Consider the following 20217-nt stretch of genomic DNA (forward strand, 5'->3'; position numbering starts at 1 on the left):
CGTGCCATTTAACTTGCCATAGATTCTTAAGGTCATTCAGTTGAACCCGCTGGAACGCATCCAGGTAGAAGTTGTTTACAATACTATGGCCTAGTTTAGTCAGCTACTTTAATTCATCAGTTACGTTAACTAATATATAAAAAGCAAAGGTAAGTGTGCATTTTACTAAGCATAAAGAAAAAAATTAAAAATTTTATTTATTGAAATATAAAGATATGTTTTAGCATTTTTTCCTTTTCAGGTTAAGCCCAGAACTCCAAGACACGACAATTCTTATAATTATTAAGTGCAAAAAACAATGGCTTCATATAGCCCTAAACTGTTAGAAAAGAAATATAATAACTGGGTAAAAGCTCAGTTAGCTGTGTTTTTTACTAAAGATGGTCTTGAACCTTTTGTTTGTAATGAAATTCAACAATTTCAACAGAAATGCTTAGATGATATTTGCTACAACAATGGCATTTTTAGTGGGACTATATGCTCGGGTTGCAGCACGGAAAATGTTGTTAAGTGTCCTACAAAAGGTATATGCATTGTCGGGAAGGGACAATGCAGTTTTCACAAAAATTCAAATTACATCCTAGCCGGCTGTCCGAATAGGATTTGCCATCATTTCAAATCAGGAATACAGAAAGCTCATAGGTACTCTGGTCCATCATACAAAAACACTGATGCTACCCAGTGGTGCAGTAATTCATGGGAAGTGGCGAAATGCTTCATGCCCCCAGATGGATATAAAGATAAAGCATCTGCAACAGAAACAGACTTCAACGGTATAATCAGCGTTATCCTCAATTACAAAGACTTCGAGAGGAAAGTACATGAAAACCTCAATATATTTGAAGAGGTAAACAATATTTAGAAACCATTTATGAAGACTTACGTTAAGTCCTAAGTTAGCAAAAACAACATTGATATATTCCAATGATCATAGGTATAATACAACAAATAGTATCAAATATATGATGGTACACATTATATTGTCTTTCATCGTGCTTTCTGAAAATAGAGCAAGTAGTTACATTTGGTAACGTTGGTAGTGGTGGGGAAGAATTGTTTCTTTATTTTTATTGATTATTAATATTTCAGGAATTTTAAACCTACTTTAACAGAAGTATTTCAATCAAGTGCCAAAAGTCATATTGATAGAATTTTATGATAAGAAAACCTATTGGGAGAATAGTGGACTTTTTAACATCATATGTATACATGTATATAGAAATAATCTTTAGAAGGCAAATCCGCTTTATCTGTTATATATTATGGCTTATTACGGGTTTTATTTTCATTAAAAAAAAACAAATAATCAAATAAAAAAATGAAAACTTAGAGAAATCCTTGTTAACCAACACTCCTACATTTCTCAGAGTCAAAAATTTCAGTTTAAACCCTATAATTGTTATGAAGTGTGCATGACATAATGTCAGGGTTTGTATTATTATTCATTATTTGAAATAATATCTTGTGAAATTCCTGATTATGAAACAATTTATGTTGATTTTATTGTCATACTTGTAAATAAGAGGGATACTAGTGCGAAAGACTTCAAAATGATAAATACCCCGGTTTTGTTTGATAGTGGCCCTTTGCATACAGCAGTTGTAAAAATGCAACCGTCAGACCACTTTCCTGGCTATGTTTTTTAAGTCAACATACTCTTATTGTGTTTATATACATGTACTTGTAACTACTGTTTTCTACTTTAACAGAACAGTTTTCCAGTTAAGAGTATATTTTGCGATCAATTTATAGGTTTTAAGTAAAAGTAAATAGGAATTTGTATTCCATTTTGACCAGGCAAGAGAAATTGGAAAAACTGTGCGACATTCTTCCTCGCTCGAAGTAGAGGATTCAGATCTTCAGAAATACTTTCAACTATTACAGAAACTACTTTCTGATCCCGTATATTTAGCTACAGACACGCATGCACAGAATGCTAAACAGAAACTTACAGAGGTAAACATTTGAATACGCTAAATATTTCATTGTATGGCTAGTGTATTTAGAATGATTAGTAATATGTGTAATCTTAGTACAAGTGTATATGTCCAATTAAATACTTTTATTAGATTTTTTGAGCAGCAAATCATGTTGTTTCCATGATAGAAAGTTATTGAAGAATGTCAGAAGTGTTGTAATCCAGAATGCCCCTGTCATTTACAGAACATGAGCATTGTACGCAAACATAATAATCTATTCGGGAACAAAATAGTAGGCTGTTATAAAAGTAAACCGTTTTGCAACGGCTCGTATGCAAATATACAAAACATGTTTTTTATACTTTTAAAACATTGAAGGATTTTTCAAAATGCTCTACGAAAAATTCTCTTTTTTGGATATTTTGTTCATTTTCACGCATAATATTTGATAAAAAAGAATATTGTCAGAATATTCAAACAAATACAAGGTTATAAGTGGTGTATGCTGAAGATTCATACTTATTCTCAAAATGTTTGTTTGTAAGCAAAGTCACGGGCAAGTTTTAAAATACATGTTTAAACCGTAAATCTGTTACTAATTATATGCTGGTTAATCTTCTTTGTAATGACTCGTATCATTATTTTGATCAGCATACGATTTACATACCAGTGATTAACAACATTGCACATGTATTTGTTACAAATAAATATACTGTAGATACACATTATCTTTGAAATGTACACTTTATAATAAACTGATATCGAATTCTGTTGTATATTGATATATTGTAAATCTTTTATGGTATTTATAATAACAGTTAGAAAATGACACTCTTGTCATTGGTAAAGATGATATAAGGAAAGCACTAGACGATGTGGCAAAAGCAGTTCAGGACAAGATAAAGACTGGATTAGATGAGCAATATGACAAAATTAAACAAGATCTGGAATCACAAACTGCCGCACTGCTGAAAAGACTGAATGAAGAAGGAGATAGAGAACGGACAAAACTGGCTGAGACGTTACAAAAAGTAATTAAGTCAGCAATCAAAGACAAGAAAGAAGAAGAATATATTGAATGTAAACAAAGTAAGTGCTAAAAGATTACATGAAATCATTTGTTTTCCATGTTATATAACTATTACTTATTTATGTACTGCACGCTTCATTAAATATAAATATTGAAACCCAGGATTTGCACTACATGATGTTCTAAGATCAAACATTCATTATTGGATCCAATCTTATCATCAAGTTATTTTCATTTTTTATTTCCTGATTCCTGAAATCTGTATCAAATACATATTGCACTCAATCAAGCCTTCCTTTCATTTTCTGAGTCCGAACTGAATCCATTTTTACATCGTGTCTAGCCCCGCTTACAAAAAGTCCGTATCAAATCTATATTGGACTCGAAATGACAGCATCTGTTATATACATTTATATAAATTAAATACTTATTAAATATCTTAGGTGTTATCTTTAATCTAATGTATTTTCCTCTGTCACATAATTGGTTAAAATATATGAGTTTGTCACACATTGTTGAGTACCATACTGATTCTAGCAAATATATTTTAACATAAGCGACTGTGACCTTATCAGACCCAATTGCCAATGCAGACAAAAGCAAGGCCACAGTGTAAACGAAGTTCTTTGATTGGTTAAGAATCATAGCCAATACGAAAGCGTTGATATGACTTTAAAGAATGAGAGCCGCAATCTTGTTTCTATTTAAAACAAATACGACAGACTTTAGCCAAATAACAGGGCCAATATATAATACCTCCGATCAGTTATATCATACGTTTATACGCAACATTGTATAATAAACTTATTATTGTATATGGCAACTCATATCTGATATTTATTTTTTGTAAAATTTGAATTATAAGTTGTAAATTCTACCTATAGATAAGTATGACCAATCACTATAGGTTAAATTCTCTTCTGTTTGAATAATCTTTATTCATACTTATTCATGCACACTCATTTCATAAAGGTGAAAACTTTGATACAATACATTTAGTTTGAGTAATATTTACTTTCGTCCACTATATGTTTACAGTTTTGATTATATAGCCATATGAAAATGATCGTTCCTAAAAATCGTTGCTTGACGGTACTCTATAAAGATGACCTTCAGTGCTAAAAATGAAAACCCCTTTGATTGACATAATTTGTTGTAAATAGAGCTAAAGCTTTGAAATATGGACTTTTAGCACAGTTTCTGATGCAAAATTGACATTTCACCTACATTTTGACCCAATGACCTACTTTATATAGTAAGAATGGAGCTAGGTTATGACATTATGCCTGTCTGTCATTTAATGTTATCAATATTGCCATTACTCAGTTATTTGAGCCTTCATACGTAGGTTAGCGATACAGGGCCATCATGCCGCTTAGGTCAAAATTAATCCTTCCGCTGGAGGTCAATAAGTTTATATAGACTTGTAAAGAAATAACTTGAGTTTGAATTTTAAGATCATTCGCTCACTTTGTTTTCAAAGAATAATTATTTAAATTATAAAAAGTGACCCAAAACAGAAAAGCGTTGCAACGTTTGTCACTCAAATCGATCTAAGAAAGACACAACAATACGATTTTCATTTTATGTCTAGGTATATATTTTTATTTTCTTTTGTATATCTTTCTGTTTAAAGTGCCCCAGTTGGTTGATCTTTATAAAAAATGACAATATTTGTATCTGAAAGCAATTTGCTAGAATTAATAACTACGTAGATTAAATTATTCGCGCATATACCTTGCAAAAGAAAAATATCCGTATATATCGCAACAGAAAAAGATCTTGTACTAAATTGCAAAACATGTTATTTTTGTATTTAAGTTTTTTAACAGAATATAAACATTTTAACCTCTGCATCATTCGTATTATTATGATAGTCTGTTTTTGAAAGATACAAAAAAGCTTCGACATAACAATACCGACTTTTTATGTGTGTACAATTTTTTATGTTTTTCTTCTTCTTTTTTCCATTTTATTATTTTTAAGTAATTTCATTTTATTTATTTTGTTTTTCAAACGTCATCTTAAAATGTTAATAGTAAGTTTAACGCGGTGATCGCCGACAAATATCATATGAAGCACGGAAATATCCTGTGTTTTGGAATATTCAAAATCATTTGTTTTGTCAAAATTTTAGCGGTATTTTTAACGGCATACCGTGGAATATTAAAGGCATGGCAAAATCTATATACTGGATATATTAACATTGTAAAAAATATCAAATCTAACACATACGCGGTTTTATAAAGTAGTCTGATTTTTAATTTTTTATGACTTCAAGGGAGGCTACATCTTACAGAAAGATCAATATCATCTAATAATAATAATAATAATAATAATAATAATAATAATAATAATAATAATAATTATTATTATTATTATTATTAATCATCAAACGCACGTTTACATAAAAAGTTCTAAAAATAACAAAATAAGTAATAACAAAAGATCGCTCAATTGTCGTAGCGGTATTATCATTAATATGTGCTTATAACATATTTAGGTTCAATGCCGGAAATTTAAATCTGAACTTTTTAAAGTAAATGTGTATTTTATAAAATAGCAGTCGCTAAACACATTGCTTAAATAGGATACGTTAATTATATAAATAGAAACTATTGTATATGTCTTCCTTGTCGTCTGTTTTAATATACTTAATAATAATAATAATAATAATAATATCTTTATTTAAAGAAGGTTACACATTAAGAACATACAATAACAATCATATATATCTTATTTCCAAAGTGGCCTTCTGAAAAAGAAAACAACAACAACAACAACAACAGGAAATTCATAGGTAGAAAAATGAATGTATAATATGTAATTTTTAGAATAATACAACTCATATACTTTCGACAGGCACTCAACAATTTTTGTTTAAACATATATGTATATTGCATCATTTGTTCGTTCGTTCATTCGTTCGTTCATATATTTATTCATTCATTCATTCATTCACTCACTCATTCATTCATTTGAACATCAAGATATGCTTTGTATTTTTCTTTAAAACATTTAAGGTTATTAACATTACGAATATTTAAAGGTATATTGTTCCAAATTTTCATGCCATAATAAGAAAATGTGTCTTTAATATAATTTGTTTTAGGTCTTGTCCATAATACAATATCTTTCCGTGACCTAGATCTTAAGTTATATATTTTGTTGTCGGATAAAGTCATCAGTTCTGTCATATACGTCGGTGCCATGTTATTTAAAGTTTTAAAAACAAGCACCGCCGTGTGGTATTTACATCTGTCAAGGAACGGTAACCAATTAAGAGTTTCGAATAGATTTGTTGACGGAGATCTTTGAGGTTGCTGTAAAATGATTTTAGCAATTCGTTTTTGTAACTTACAAACATTATTTATGTAGTTTGTGTTTCCTTTACCCCATATAATACAACAATAGTCCATAATGGGCAATATATATGAATTGTAAAACAATAATTTCATATCAAAGTGCAAAAAATACGATATTTTTTTCAATAAGGCAATTTTTCCGTTAAGTTTTTTACAAACATTGTCAATTTGCAAGTGCCAATTTAAGTTGTTATCTATGCAAATACCCAAGACTTTTGATCAGTTACATTTTCAAGAGCTATTTCATTTATCTTAAGAATTAATTTTCTCATAATATTTACTTTTTGTCTTGTACCTATTACCATACATTTTGATTTATCTGGATTTAAGGCCATATTATTTATTTTGCACCATTTGTCAATGTTATTTAAATGATCTTGAAGTTTTATTTCTACTTTTGATATATTTTCTCCGGACTCATAAAGAGTAGAATCGTCTGCGTATAAATCAATTTTCATATCATTACCAATGAAAGCTATGTCATTTATGTATATTAGAAATAATAAAGGTCCTAATATTGAGCCTTGTGGAACACCGGAAATTATTTTCATTGTCTGAGATTGTAGATCACCTATCTTAACTAGTTGTATTCTGTTAGAAAGATATGACATAAAAAACTTAACGGCATTTTCAGAAAAATGATAAAGTTTAAGTTTATGCAAAAGTATTTCATGGTCAACCAAATCAAAGGCTTTCTTTAAGTCTAAGAATACAGTCCCTATAATTATTCCACTGTCAACATCTTTTAACCAAGTATCTATTAAACTTATGAGTGCAGTATTACATGAATGATTTTTACGAAATCCTGATTGTCTATTATGAATAATGTTCGTTTTTTCAAAGAATGAGTGTATTTGTTTGGCAATATGGCGCTCAAATATTTTGGATATAGTTGACAAAATTGATATCGGTCGATAGTTATTTGCTTCATTCTTATCCCCCGATTTAAAAATAGGTATAACTCGAGCTCTTTTTAAATCATTTGGGAAAATATTAGATTTAATACTATTATTGATAATTGATGCAATTATTGGTGTAATATAATCTCCACAATATTTGATGATGTTTGGTCCAATTCCATCTAATCCTGTAGATTTTTTAATATTCAGTTTTTCTATAATAAGTTTTACTTCAAACGGTGTAATTAATTCAATATTAAATTCATGATGTATTAGCTTTTGGTCTAAAGTTTCTTTCAATTTTGAAAAATTTGTATTTGAAAACTTTGTTTTATGTATGACATTCGAGATATTGACAAAATACTTATTTAATTCATTTATAATATTAACAGTTCCGTAAATTTCTTTATTATCTGTCACTAGTCTGTCTGGCATTGTAATACTACCTTTTTTATTTAGATTTGAAACGTCCTTTAAATTTTTCCATAAAAATGCCGGGTCTTTGTTATTTTTAATAGCATTGTTAAAGAAATCTCTTTTACTTTTTTTAATCATTGATGTTATTTTATTTCTGAGCAATTTGTATTGTTCATGTTTCCCTACTTTATGATAGTAATCGCGTTCATGTATAAGATATTTTATCTCATCAGTAAACCATTCCGGGCGGTGTTCACGTTTGATACGTTTTTCTTTTATTGGTGCATGCTTTTTCAAGATAGTATTTAAAATGGAGTAAAATAAGCTAAGGGATTTATTCGGATTTATTATGTGCTCGACTAATTCAAGATCGGATAAAGCAAGGTCTGCCTGAAAATCAATTTCATTGAAGTTTTTAAAACATCTATATTTAATCGAATTATGTTCATTAATCAATCGGGTACTACATGCTTTCGTTGATCTTGAAATACCTATCGGATAATGATCACTTAATGAGGTATCAGAAACAAACGATTCAATAATATATCTGCTACTGTTTGTATAAACATGATCTATAATTTTTTGGGTACATTTTTTGGGTACGTTTTGTTATCCTAGTAGGATCTGTGATAAGCTGTTTCAAACCATATTTCGTTATCAAATCCCCCCATTTTGTATTGTCATATTTTTTCTTTTTATTCATTGGATAAAAGTTTATATTGACATCTCCTAGAATATGATATTCTATATTTGATATATCTATTATACTTAGTTGTTTTTCATAATCGTCAATCCAAGATTGATTGGTGTACATTTGGTGGGCGATATATAAAATTTAAAAGAAAAGGTTTGCAATTTGGGTAAATAATTTCCAACCAAACAGATTCTAATTCGTCCGTTTCTATATCGTAACGGCGCCGATATGGCACCTTGTCAGCAATATATATTACAACTCCCCCGCCTTTTTGACAACTTTTACGGTCCTTTCTTTCGTGTGTGAAATTGTTAATATTTAATTCATCGTCTGTTGTATCATCACCAAGAAATGTCTCAGTAAAGCCGAAAATATCTGGCGAATTTAATTTGTTTAATAGATTGTATTTTATTTCGTCTATTTTAGGCATTAAGTGATTAACATTAAGGTGTGCAATATGTAAACCTCGTTTTTCAAACTTAGAACTGAACAATTTATTATCTGGAAAATTTGATTTATGGAGCGTAACATTATTTAGTACTTTGCAATTATATTCATCATTTCCGTATTCAATGTATGGCACTGATTGTTCAAAAGTAACAATTTGATAACCAGATGCAATAGTGTCTATTAATTTTCGTTCTTTTACTATCAAATCGATAATTTTTCGCGTATTTAAACATATATGTAAAATATCAATTGTGGAATACAACATAAAATCGTAACATACATTATGAATTGATATATAAGTTTGAAAATCGCTATAAAGATCTTGTTTTAACATAGATTTATAAGTAGTTACCTCATAATGAATACAATTGTATGTTTCAAATTGTTGATTTTCAAAATTTGAGTGCCTGTCGGATATTTCCTAATTCCTATTTATTCTGACGCTATTCTGTCCATAATAACAATTTTCACTTTCGGGTCTTCTGTCGTACGCAAATACACTTCCGGTTCTGGTATTATCAGTATTATTAAGTGAAGTCTCACTCCATGAAGTTTGGTCATGGAACCTAGGTCTAAAAAAGTTGTGAACCTTTTCATGTCTGTTTAAATTATAATGTCTGTATCTCGGACTGCCTGCACCTGAGTTTTCTTTTCCATTGTATCTCGGCCGCATTTCTCCATTAGCATGATTCAATTTCCTTTTTACGATGTATACGCACCGATTTATTGCTGCCACAAGTGTTTTGGATCCATATTTATTGTGATGTATCCCATCTCTAGCTAAATAGTGCTTCACTATGCTACCATCACCATAAACGAACGATGAATATGCGTCTATAAGTGTAGCACCTGTTTTAATACAGATGTCCCTTACATTTTTGGTGTATAACGTAACATCAGCGTCGAGTCGCGGCGAAATCGTGCAGAGATGCACTTTACATTTGTGATGTTGAATAGAGCGAGTGAGCTCTAACAGTTTTGAATGTCACGCATCAGGGCGTTTTCCGGAACTGACGTCATTTCACCCGACAAAAATAATGACGTGTTTGTATGGTGTCAAATCTAGTTGGTTGATTTTACGTTCGATGTCTGTCAGAATGGCACCGCTGCATACATATCGATCGACCTTATCATCTAAACCTTTAGGTTGTATTCCTCTAACGATGGAGTCACCAATCAGAAGTGTTCGGTCCCTATTTGGAAAAATGCCAGATTTTGGAGAATTTTCCTTCATTGTTGAATTAAAAGACCCAATAATGATATCCTGGCTGCCGTCTTCTTGTGTTGATTCCCTGTCTAGACATTCTGCCGGTGATACAACTGAAGCTGGTAACGTGGCGCCAGTTTGTAAGATATCGCTTTGCGTTTCCTTATTCGTCAAAGGAACTCTCGCTGTTTTTGAAGAATAACTTTTTTCATTAATAATTTTTAATGTATCTATGATTCCATTAAAACGCCTTTGAAAAGTATCTTGTGCTTTTTGTACCTCAGATTTTATGTCACTTTGCTTCTTTATCATTTCTTCCAAATTTTGGTCAGTGAATGAATGGTGTACAGTTAGATGCTTTTTTAAAACTACAATTTCATCGCTCATTTGTGAAAATTTGTTGTTACAAACTACTACATGGCTGGAAAGTTGTCGTTTTATTTCTGAAATGTCCTCATAAATTAACTTCAGAAATTCAAAGTTATCATCTGTTGTCTGTGTTGACTGTTGTAAGTATTCCTTACTGCTTGAATTTAAATTATCATCACACTCTGTTTGACAAATTACATTAATCCCTTCCTCTTCCTCTTCAGTGTTTATACACGTTGAAATACCAACTTCCTGTTCAGATATTTGGAGTAAATCCGATGGCTCTGTTTGGACCTGATCTGGTTTCTCTACGTTAAAGTACTGAATGATCATATCACGTACACATTCATTAAAGTCGTCAATGGTACAATTTTCATTGGATAGTTTTGTTTTTATCATTGATATTATATTTGGGAGATCTTCTTCTAGGAAACGTTTAGTGTTTTTTCCGTTAATCAAACAAGACGAAGTCGTGTGGTACATATTCAAAGTATAGTGTCCAGAATTATGAGAAGAAACCTTGTATCTCGTTTCAACGTTGTTTGAAGCTTTATCATGTGCAATAGTTTTTTTACAGTTAATTCCAATATCAGAGTTTGTAAAATATGATTCTGTGGAAATACGAAACAAATCATACATACCGGCATTGAATTTCAAGATTACACCACCGTCTTTATGTATCAATTTAAATATTTCACTTTCCATTGCTGTTAATTTTTTCTTCATTGACTTTAGTTCATTAAGCTCGTAATTCCGATTTTCCCTGTCATTTTCAAAGTTTTCTTTGTTTTTGTTATTCCCATCACATTTTGATATGGTAGAAACTTGATTTTCTTTAATATCATTGTTTTCACAATTTTTAGAATCCACTTCCATTTTAAGTCCACCACCTTCCCTTTCTGCTGCTTTTAGTTGTTTCCTCAATTCTCTAGCTTTGTTTAGATCAAACATATTTATTTCTATGATAATTTGGTCCACTTCCGGTTTGTTCCGGGCGAGCGCAATAGTTTTCACTCATAACATCGCTTTATGTCAGCCGAATTATTTCATTTTTGTATAAATATGTTCAGAGAAATATTGCCTTTCAAATTGAATTTCTTTAAATCACTTTAAGGCACTTGATGTAAAATAATTTTATTTTTACGTTTTTAATAACGTTAGCGTTTTTAAAGTTGTTAATCCGGACGTGACGTCATAACACATAACACAGTAAATACTTGACAGTGACTAGTTATTTACATCTTTGCAATCGTAATTGAACGGTAGATATGTACATCAAATGAATCATCAACTCATTTGCATAACGCGATGAACAATCTAAAAATACCTATGCGTCATTATACGTATATAAGTACATATATTTTTTCAAGACTTTAGTAGAACTAGACCAATAACTCATGTACAAAATTTCAGATCATTCGCTCACTCTGTTTCCCAGAAATAATCAATTTTATTGTGCAAATTGGCTTAATGAATGAAAACCGTTTAAATGCTTTTCACTCAAATAGGCCAAAAATCGCATAAAAATAGATTATCAATTTAATACCGTGTAAATTTATATATCATCTATTGCTTGGTTTCAAATTTAAATGTACCAGTTTATTTAAGAAAGAATTTGAAAATTTATTATTTTAGGCTATTGGACCTCAGTGGAGTTCCTTTAAAGCAATGATTGGATGTTCATAATTAATGCAGAATTATGTTTTATTGTTATATAACGTCTACCTGTATGTGCTAGGATTGTCATGTATATAATTTATTAAGATTTAAGGAGTTTCCACTTGTCTGTGGCTTACCTAAATAACCGCGGTGAGAGACCAGTTTTTCCCTCGTTAACAAACGGGTCATCTATAAATAGTTCAACATCATCGTAATAAAGCGTAATAAAGATGTTAACCATATATCGATATAGCATCACCCTTATAGAAATGACATCAATATATTTCAAAAACATTACACCAATTCCATATAAAATTAGAAATCAACAAATATCTACTTGTAAAAACAAACGCACCATATATATAAGCCGCATCACTTTATATGAAAACGACATAACTATATATATCAAAACCGCTTCAAAACCGCAGTCCAAACCACATCAGTATACATGTATATGAAAACAACATCACAATAAATAAGAAACACAGCACTGTCTATCAAAATCACCATATTTGAAAACGACATCACCATTTCTCAAAATTACAGCACTTTTTTAAAGTGTGTATATAAGACAGCTATGGCGTTCCATAAATAATTCCATTGACACACGTCAGCTGTACTAATAATAGCTTTTCTTGCATATAAGACTGGCGTTTCCGTTAGTTTTACCCATGCCGGAAATTTCATCTGGCATGGGGGGTTCCAGATGAGTCGCGTGCTGTACAATGGCACGATAAAGATGACGTCATTTTACCGTTATGAATGATTTTGTAATTCATACGCTGTTGAATGAAAGTAGTTACTGTTGTAATGATATAAATTTTCATTGAAAATAAAGATAAAGAATTTAAAATATAATGGAATATGGTAGAATATGCAAGAAAAAATATCTGACATATGTTTGCGGTTCGGATCGGAATATCCGTCCCTCGGTCACCCGATAATGACAGATATTATTAATAATGTTTATTACAGTAAAGCCAGTGCAAAGTTTATTTAGGTGCACTTCAAATTTAGTAATGACCGAGGCAACCTAAAGTTCATTTTTATAGAAAGATTGAATAAAGTAAAATATTAAGTGAGATGCTCAGTGAATACTTCAAAAAGGTATACTTGCGACATTTTGTGTGAATTTCAGTAACATTTTTTGTATAAGTTAATAAAAAGTTGTGTTCGTCTGCTTTTTTAGTTGAAAAAAAGGCAGACGAATACAGTTTGTATCAGTTTTTACATTATTTTGTATGTCCGATTTATTTGAATACAACGTATTGTTAAGGAATAGTAAAAAAATAATTCATATATTTTATTTCTTAGCGATTCTTTTTCGGTTTCCTTCTTTTTTATTAATGAGACATATTACTTTATAAAACATGTATACACACTGACACCATTAGAATAAATGAAAGCATATCAATGTTTTTTTTTCGTTTTTTTTTATTTCGATACGTGAATGAATTATAATAATATTTCAATTATTTCTATTGCAGAACTGAAGGATGAGCTTATTACATGGTACAAAACCAATCAGAGTACAGTTCCTCTTTCACCACTCACAGATGCTTTCCCTACACCTCTAGCCGGGTTCTACATTATGCCAGAAATTGACAAACAGACGTATCAACCAGATGGAAGGAAAGAAACAAGTAGAGTCAAGTCGTTACAGGACCTGTTTACATCTCCAAGGGAAATATATTTATCAGCAGTCGCCGGATTTGGAAAAACAGCGTTTTCAAAATATCTTGCCTTGACATGGTGTCAAGCTCATCAAAAGGATGGGAATTATGGGCATTTTAAAGAAGGAGAGTTAAAGGCATTATCTGGCTTTGAGTTTTTATTTCTAGTGCTATTGAGAGATTCAGCTAAAGTTTGTGATGTTGACGACATGATTGAACAACAAGTCATACAGTACCTTCCTTGCTCATCTTCAATGCCAAAAGGTATATTAAAGGACATTCTACATGATGAAAAATGTCTTGTGATATTAGATGGACTTGATGAATGGACACATCCTGACAATGATTGTACAAGAGTTCCTAAAATTATTCCACATCGATATGCACGTGAAAAGTGTGTAATCTTGACAACGACCCGCCCATGGAAGTTTGAAATGTCAAACTTGAGTCAAATAGTCGAAACAGTAGAGCTAGTTAAACTAAATAAAGAAAATGCCAGGCAGTTTAAGTGTAATGCCATGAAGTTGTTGAATGTGAACCTTCAAGATGGTGAACTGCAAAATGAAGTTTGTAGATTTGAAGAAGCAATCAGTGACCATGACATTGAAGACATGGAATCCACCCCTCTCCTGTTACTCTATCTTATATGTTTATGGATTGCAAAAATTCCAATAGGAAATTCTGCAGTAGAATTATATACAGGCATTATTCAGCTCCTTCTATTTAGAACAGAAAAGTTACATCGAAAATTTCATTCATCGTGTGAAACATCCCCGAGTAACGTTCCTGAATGTTTCAGAAAACATAAACATTTCTGTAGTTACTACACGTTTCTGTTGACCATTGGGAAACTAGCTTTTTATACATTGTTCAGTAAGAAAAAGGAGCACACATTAGTTTTTGATAGAAATGTTGCTAAAGAATATATTAACCAAGAAGATTTGAAATCAAGCTGTCTATCAGGAATACTATCAGAAAGTAAAGTGAAAACATTAGTAAGTGAAAGTTCTAAAATCTCATTTTCTCATAAAACAGTGCAAGAATACTTTTCAGCATTATTTATAAGTTTTCAAAATACAAATGAAGTTCAGAAAATCATCTTAGAAGAGTGCAACTGTTTACAAAATATTCTAGACATGTCAAAAGTGTTTGTTTTTATTAGTGGCATGAACCCTACATTAATGTCTACAATATCAAGTGTTTTAATGCCTGTGATAAACAATAATGACAAAACAAGCAAATACAGAACGTTGGCAGGTTATGATTACATGTACAAAAAGCCATTAAAAGACATTCAAGACATGTACATTTCTTGTAGCAAAGAAGGAAAGGAAAACAAAGACCTCAAATTGTGTTTACAAGATTTCATCATTAATGAAAATTGTCAACAACAAAACTACTTCAGTCAATTACAAAATCTGTGTCAACAAAATAAAGAAAACATAAAATCAATAATGATAGAAAATAAAGGTATTTGTAATCTACAAGAAATTATCAGTTTGTTTACACTCTCTCACCTTCCACATATAGAGAAATTATTCTATCAAAGTGAAATTGTAGAAGAGGAAATAATGAGCTTGTTATTGAAGCCTTTAAAATGTTTAACTGTGATATCATGTAAATGGGAAAATCATCAATTTGTAGGAGAATATTGCCAGCTGTCTGCAGAGATAATTGGAGGACTAGTAAAATTACAACACCTGGAGTGTTTATATATACAATGTTTCACTATGACCCACAAGGTAATGGAGACATTGTTAAAGTTCCTCACTAGTAAAAAATCAATGAAAGAAATAATATTGTACAGTTTAAACTGTAGTGATCATGATACTTCATGTAGGGGATTCAACCTTGACCTGTCTCAACATTCACAACTAAGAAATTTAGGATTGAGCTATATACCTGTGTCACAATTAAACATGGATGTATCATTGTTAGAGAGATGTACTGTAGGTAAATTATATAAACCTGGTGTTGTGTCATCTTATCTCAGTCAACTACCAGCAGCCAGTAAACTACAAACATTTAGGTGTGATGATCTAGAATCTTCCAGTGACATAGAAACAATGTTACAAACATTATCATTGTTATATCATGTGAAACATGTTTGGTTGTATAGAATCAATCTAGGTGAAAGATCATTAATACTGTCACCTCAAATGATCAATATTAAACGTGTTGTCTTGATTTATACAACAATGTCTTGTTCAGTGTTACATGATCTCATTACTGTTATAAACAAACTACCACATACAGTGACAGTATATATGGAAGGTTGTGATATAAAACCAGAAACAGAATTTAAAAACTTTAAAATATTTATAAAACAATCAGACAATTTTGTGGTCACACGTGATGGCACCTTGAAGTCTGGAGTGTTCATGTTTGACTTTATAACAACAACAGCAAGTACTGAGTAACCTTAAATGAACTTGGAGAAACAATTTATAAATAGATTATGAGACTAATGACAGGTGAAATAGACATCATTTTATTTAATCAATATTCTCAGGTGAATGTTTTATAGTAAGGATATGAATGGAATGAAAAAAACATTTACGTTTTAAACTTTATACATATTTTAGCTAGATATGAAACTAGAGTGCATTTAATAAAAAAAAGGAATTATTCTTAATGATGAACACACAATGTCAATGGATTTATCCTAACTTCAAATGATGATTTATCATATATACTTGGAAAGGTTAAAGGTCAGTAGTATTTACTCTAATATTTTACTGTATTTTATCTAAGATTTTTAAAGGATATATTCATCTGGATATTAAATTTTAAATTTACATGCATTTTCAAAAGAAATTATCTAGAGTGACATGAATCAATTAAAAGATATAGACTTTGCTCATACTTGAGTAAAATAATTTATTGAAAAGTTTATTGAAGTATACTTAAATCTTAATGAACATGTCTTATTTATAATAAAAGAACATTATAAACCAGTTTTCAATGACACTTTAATATATTCATTGTGTGTTTACTTAAAGTGTGAAGAATTTAAAGCATAACATATCTACTTTGTGTAAAGCCAAAGCATCTTTATTTATTTTCATTAAGAGACTATATATTAGTACCAATTAGTATCAAATTTGTGCATTCATGACGGTTTATATTTTAAAGTGGGTTATGTTAAAGACCTTAAGCTATAGTGTGCACTCTACATACAATGTAAAACAGTACAATACTTATAAACTTGAGTACAGTAATTATACCTTTATTTACAGTGAACATTTTTTTCTTGGTTTCAGTGCATTTAAATAGATCTATATGTACATGCACTACTCAAACTGTGACCTGTTCTACAAACCAAGTAAGTCATATGTACATGTACCTCTATTTGCTTTTTTGTCCAATAGTAAATTATGTAAAAATGTAACAACACAGTGTATATGCTTTGCACAATTTTAGCTCGACTGTTGTCAGAAGAAAAAGCAGAGTACTTTTAATCGCCATCGTTTTTGTCAAGCAAAACTGTAATTTAGTCCATTACCCAAACATTTCCAAAGTTTAAAGGGATATTCAGGCAAAATAATGACAAAAATATTAAAATGATCTTAGGTGCTCAAATCACGCTAAAATGACTTTTCTCGAAGTTTCAGCATGAATTTCTATTTGAATTCTATATATTTTGGGTTTGAAGCGTAAATATATCTATATATGTTGTACAAAATTTAGACGCCAATAGAATCACCAAATAGTTTTAAAACAAGTCAGGTGACTTGAACAAACCCTTGAAGTTACAATAACAGATACTGTGGATATTGTATCATTAAAACAAGCCAAAGTCATTCATTTGACATGTTCTTTAACGTTTCCAGAGTTCACTTTGACAAGTATTGTGAAATCCTAGAGCTCTAACCTGACCCACGCGGGTCAAGTTAGGAATCCACCACTTTATTCTTTATATGGAGAAAAGTTTTGTTCCTTTGACTGTCTAAATTATTCATTTTGTTGGCATTTACAGAATAATGAATGAAAAATTCAAAACTAAGAAATGACAATTTTGCCTGTGTCTCCCTATGTATCAATATGAAACATGGAAAGCTTATTTATCATGACAAGGTTCTATTGTTAGAAAAGGGGCATAACTCTGAAATTTATTATTTTGGAGTAATGCCCTTTTCAACTTACTTTTCATTCAAAGGTGGTTTTTAACATAGGTGGTTGGTTCGTTGCTTGGTCACTACCCCCGGGCCCACTTCACCCCCCCCACCCACTCTACAACCCTCCTTCATCTCAAAACTATGTAAACTGCAGTATTTTTCATTTGTAACATGTTTTAATATTTGGTATATGCTTTTAATAAGAACAAATGATACATATATATTTATTACTAAATATTCATATATCAATTTTTTGGGGGGATGAAGGAAATTGAATTAAAAGAATAAACCAATTATTAAAACATGTTAATTGTTTACATGGTTTTGAAATTTAGGAGGGTTGTAGAGTGGGTTAGGAGGGGTGTGGGCCCAGGGGGAGGGTAGGTAGAGACCAATTAACGCGCCGAACACCTATGGTTTTTAATAGGCTTTTAAGCATATTAAGACAATACTATTTTGGTGCCGCATATGTATGTTCCCATATCAGAAATTCTTTACCTGTTCCTGACTGATTCAAATAGATATTTCATATGTAAACACAAAGATTAAATTGTGCTCTATAGTTAGGATGTAATAATTGTTTAGGATGCTACATTTAATGTCTTTGCATCTTGAAAATAAAGCTTGCAAATTTTTTTTTCAGAGGATTATGCTGTGTCTGTATACCAGAAATGTCTTTGAAAGTCCACTGGGTTTGTCATGACGAGAAATTTTTGTCTGCGGTGATGAGTGTGATAAATTGGTTTGTTTTAGCTTCGTGATAATGATAAACATTTTATGGATGATAGCCATTGTTAATCAGTTATGAAAATGAGACAATCGCGTAGATGCCAAAAACTGCAATTTGGTGCCCTCATTGGATGACAGACCTTGATCTTCAACGAAAATAGAAGCTAATTGAAATACAAAATTTACATTCATCAGTGAATTCCTTGAAATAGTACAAAAGGTTTAAAGTAAAGAAATACATGTGTGGTGTGTTCGGAAGTAGATATATTATGTCAAGATGATTTGTATATATATTTTACTCAGACATAACTAGTATATTGTAATAGTTTTATGATAAATATTACTTTTGTAACTCTCCCGGGAGAACTATTTGCAGCCTGACTGAGACAGAGCACAGTACATTTAGTATAATATTCTGCAGCACTGCCGAATGGGCTTTCCGATCACCTTGTCTCCCTATACTAGTTTTAGTCCTATACAGAAACATAACGATTGTTATTATAGTAATGATATCAGGGATTTGGAATTTATTGTGATTATAATATTTCCTTATCCACGAAGCTCATGCGTGGCCTTATAGTCTATTATGAATTAATTGTAAATAATATTACATTCGTCATACTATGTGTATAATATAACTTGAAATGTGTTCATCTTTTATGACTGTTACCTCAGGAAAGCAATTTTTGTACAAAAATATTTAATGTTGTATATTATCATATTCATTGATCATTCAAATATTTTCAGCTTAATATCAGGATTATTTTGTATCATATACTCAGTGTATATTTCAATTATAGGTTTTGCTTTAATTATTTGTATGTGCTTACTAGTGATATGTGAGTATGTTTCAAAGTTTTATGTTTGAAATGAAAACATTATTGCAACATATCAAATCATGTTCACACCTATAGCTATGTAATTATAATTGAATTTATTTATAACATTCACAGTAGTTCAAAGTTTGGGTATGAATTCTTATTTAACATTTATATATTGGAGATTTAGTATGTAAGAAAAGCAGGTTGTTTAATAGGTTTTTGTCAATCGAATAATATAATTTTATTATTATTATTATCATTATCATTATTATTATTATTATTATTATTATTATTATCATTATTATTATTATTATTGTTATTATTATTATTATTATTATTATCATGTTTACCTTCTAATATGTCTCACATAGTAAAGTTATTGCAAATATTCAGTCTTTTGCTCTGACTTAAAAAAACAGCACATATATGGTTCAGTTAAAAAACGTATTCATTTTAAATCAAGCAATCTGATAGTTCATAATTTCACAATCTTATCATATTTTTTACATATATTTATTGTTGATATGTTTATGTGTATGCCTATTTATAACTGTTTGATTTTATTTATTGATAATGTATGTAAATAGTTTCAATATTCAATATTTCAATATTCTTAAAATTAGAACCAACTTGTTGTATTCCTGAGAACTGTCTCTTATAATGTTACTTTTAAATTATTAAAGATTTTACCATACATATGTGAGGGCTTTACATTAAGTTACTGAGAAATGTTACTAATCTATGTATTTATAAGGATTCCAATGGTGATAATGTTTTAATAACTTTTTTAATCTATGATATTTGTACTAAACTCTCGAGGTCTCTGGAAAAAGATATACAAACTCATGGTTAACAATTAGTTACTAA

At 30.4% G+C, this 20217-nt stretch overlaps 1 protein-coding gene across 2 annotated transcripts; it reads left to right on the plus strand.

The window, feature by feature from the left end:
- Positions 1–152: 152 nt before the first annotated feature.
- LOC132753683 (uncharacterized) lies at positions 153–19306 on the plus strand. Of its 2 annotated transcripts, none has more exons than XM_060744177.1 (5): positions 153–847; positions 1798–1956; positions 2738–3008; positions 13497–16393; positions 18444–19306. In XM_060744177.1, the coding sequence occupies exons 1-4, from the start codon at positions 299–301 to the stop codon at positions 16100–16102; spliced, it is 3585 nt and encodes a 1194-aa protein (XP_060600160.1). In that variant the 5' UTR covers positions 153–298; the 3' UTR covers positions 16103–16393; positions 18444–19306. The 2 variants fall into 2 exon arrangements, with proteins under 2 accessions (XP_060600160.1, XP_060600161.1); XM_060744178.1 differs by lacking the exon at positions 18444–19306 and adding an exon at positions 16946–17007.
- Positions 19307–20217: the final 911 nt, after the last annotated feature.

The sequence above is a fragment of the Ruditapes philippinarum genome, unplaced genomic scaffold, assembly GCF_026571515.1.
Source record: "Ruditapes philippinarum isolate M1 unplaced genomic scaffold, ASM2657151v2 ctg2688_1_1_1_1, whole genome shotgun sequence".
NCBI lineage: Eukaryota > Metazoa > Mollusca > Bivalvia > Venerida > Veneridae > Ruditapes > Ruditapes philippinarum.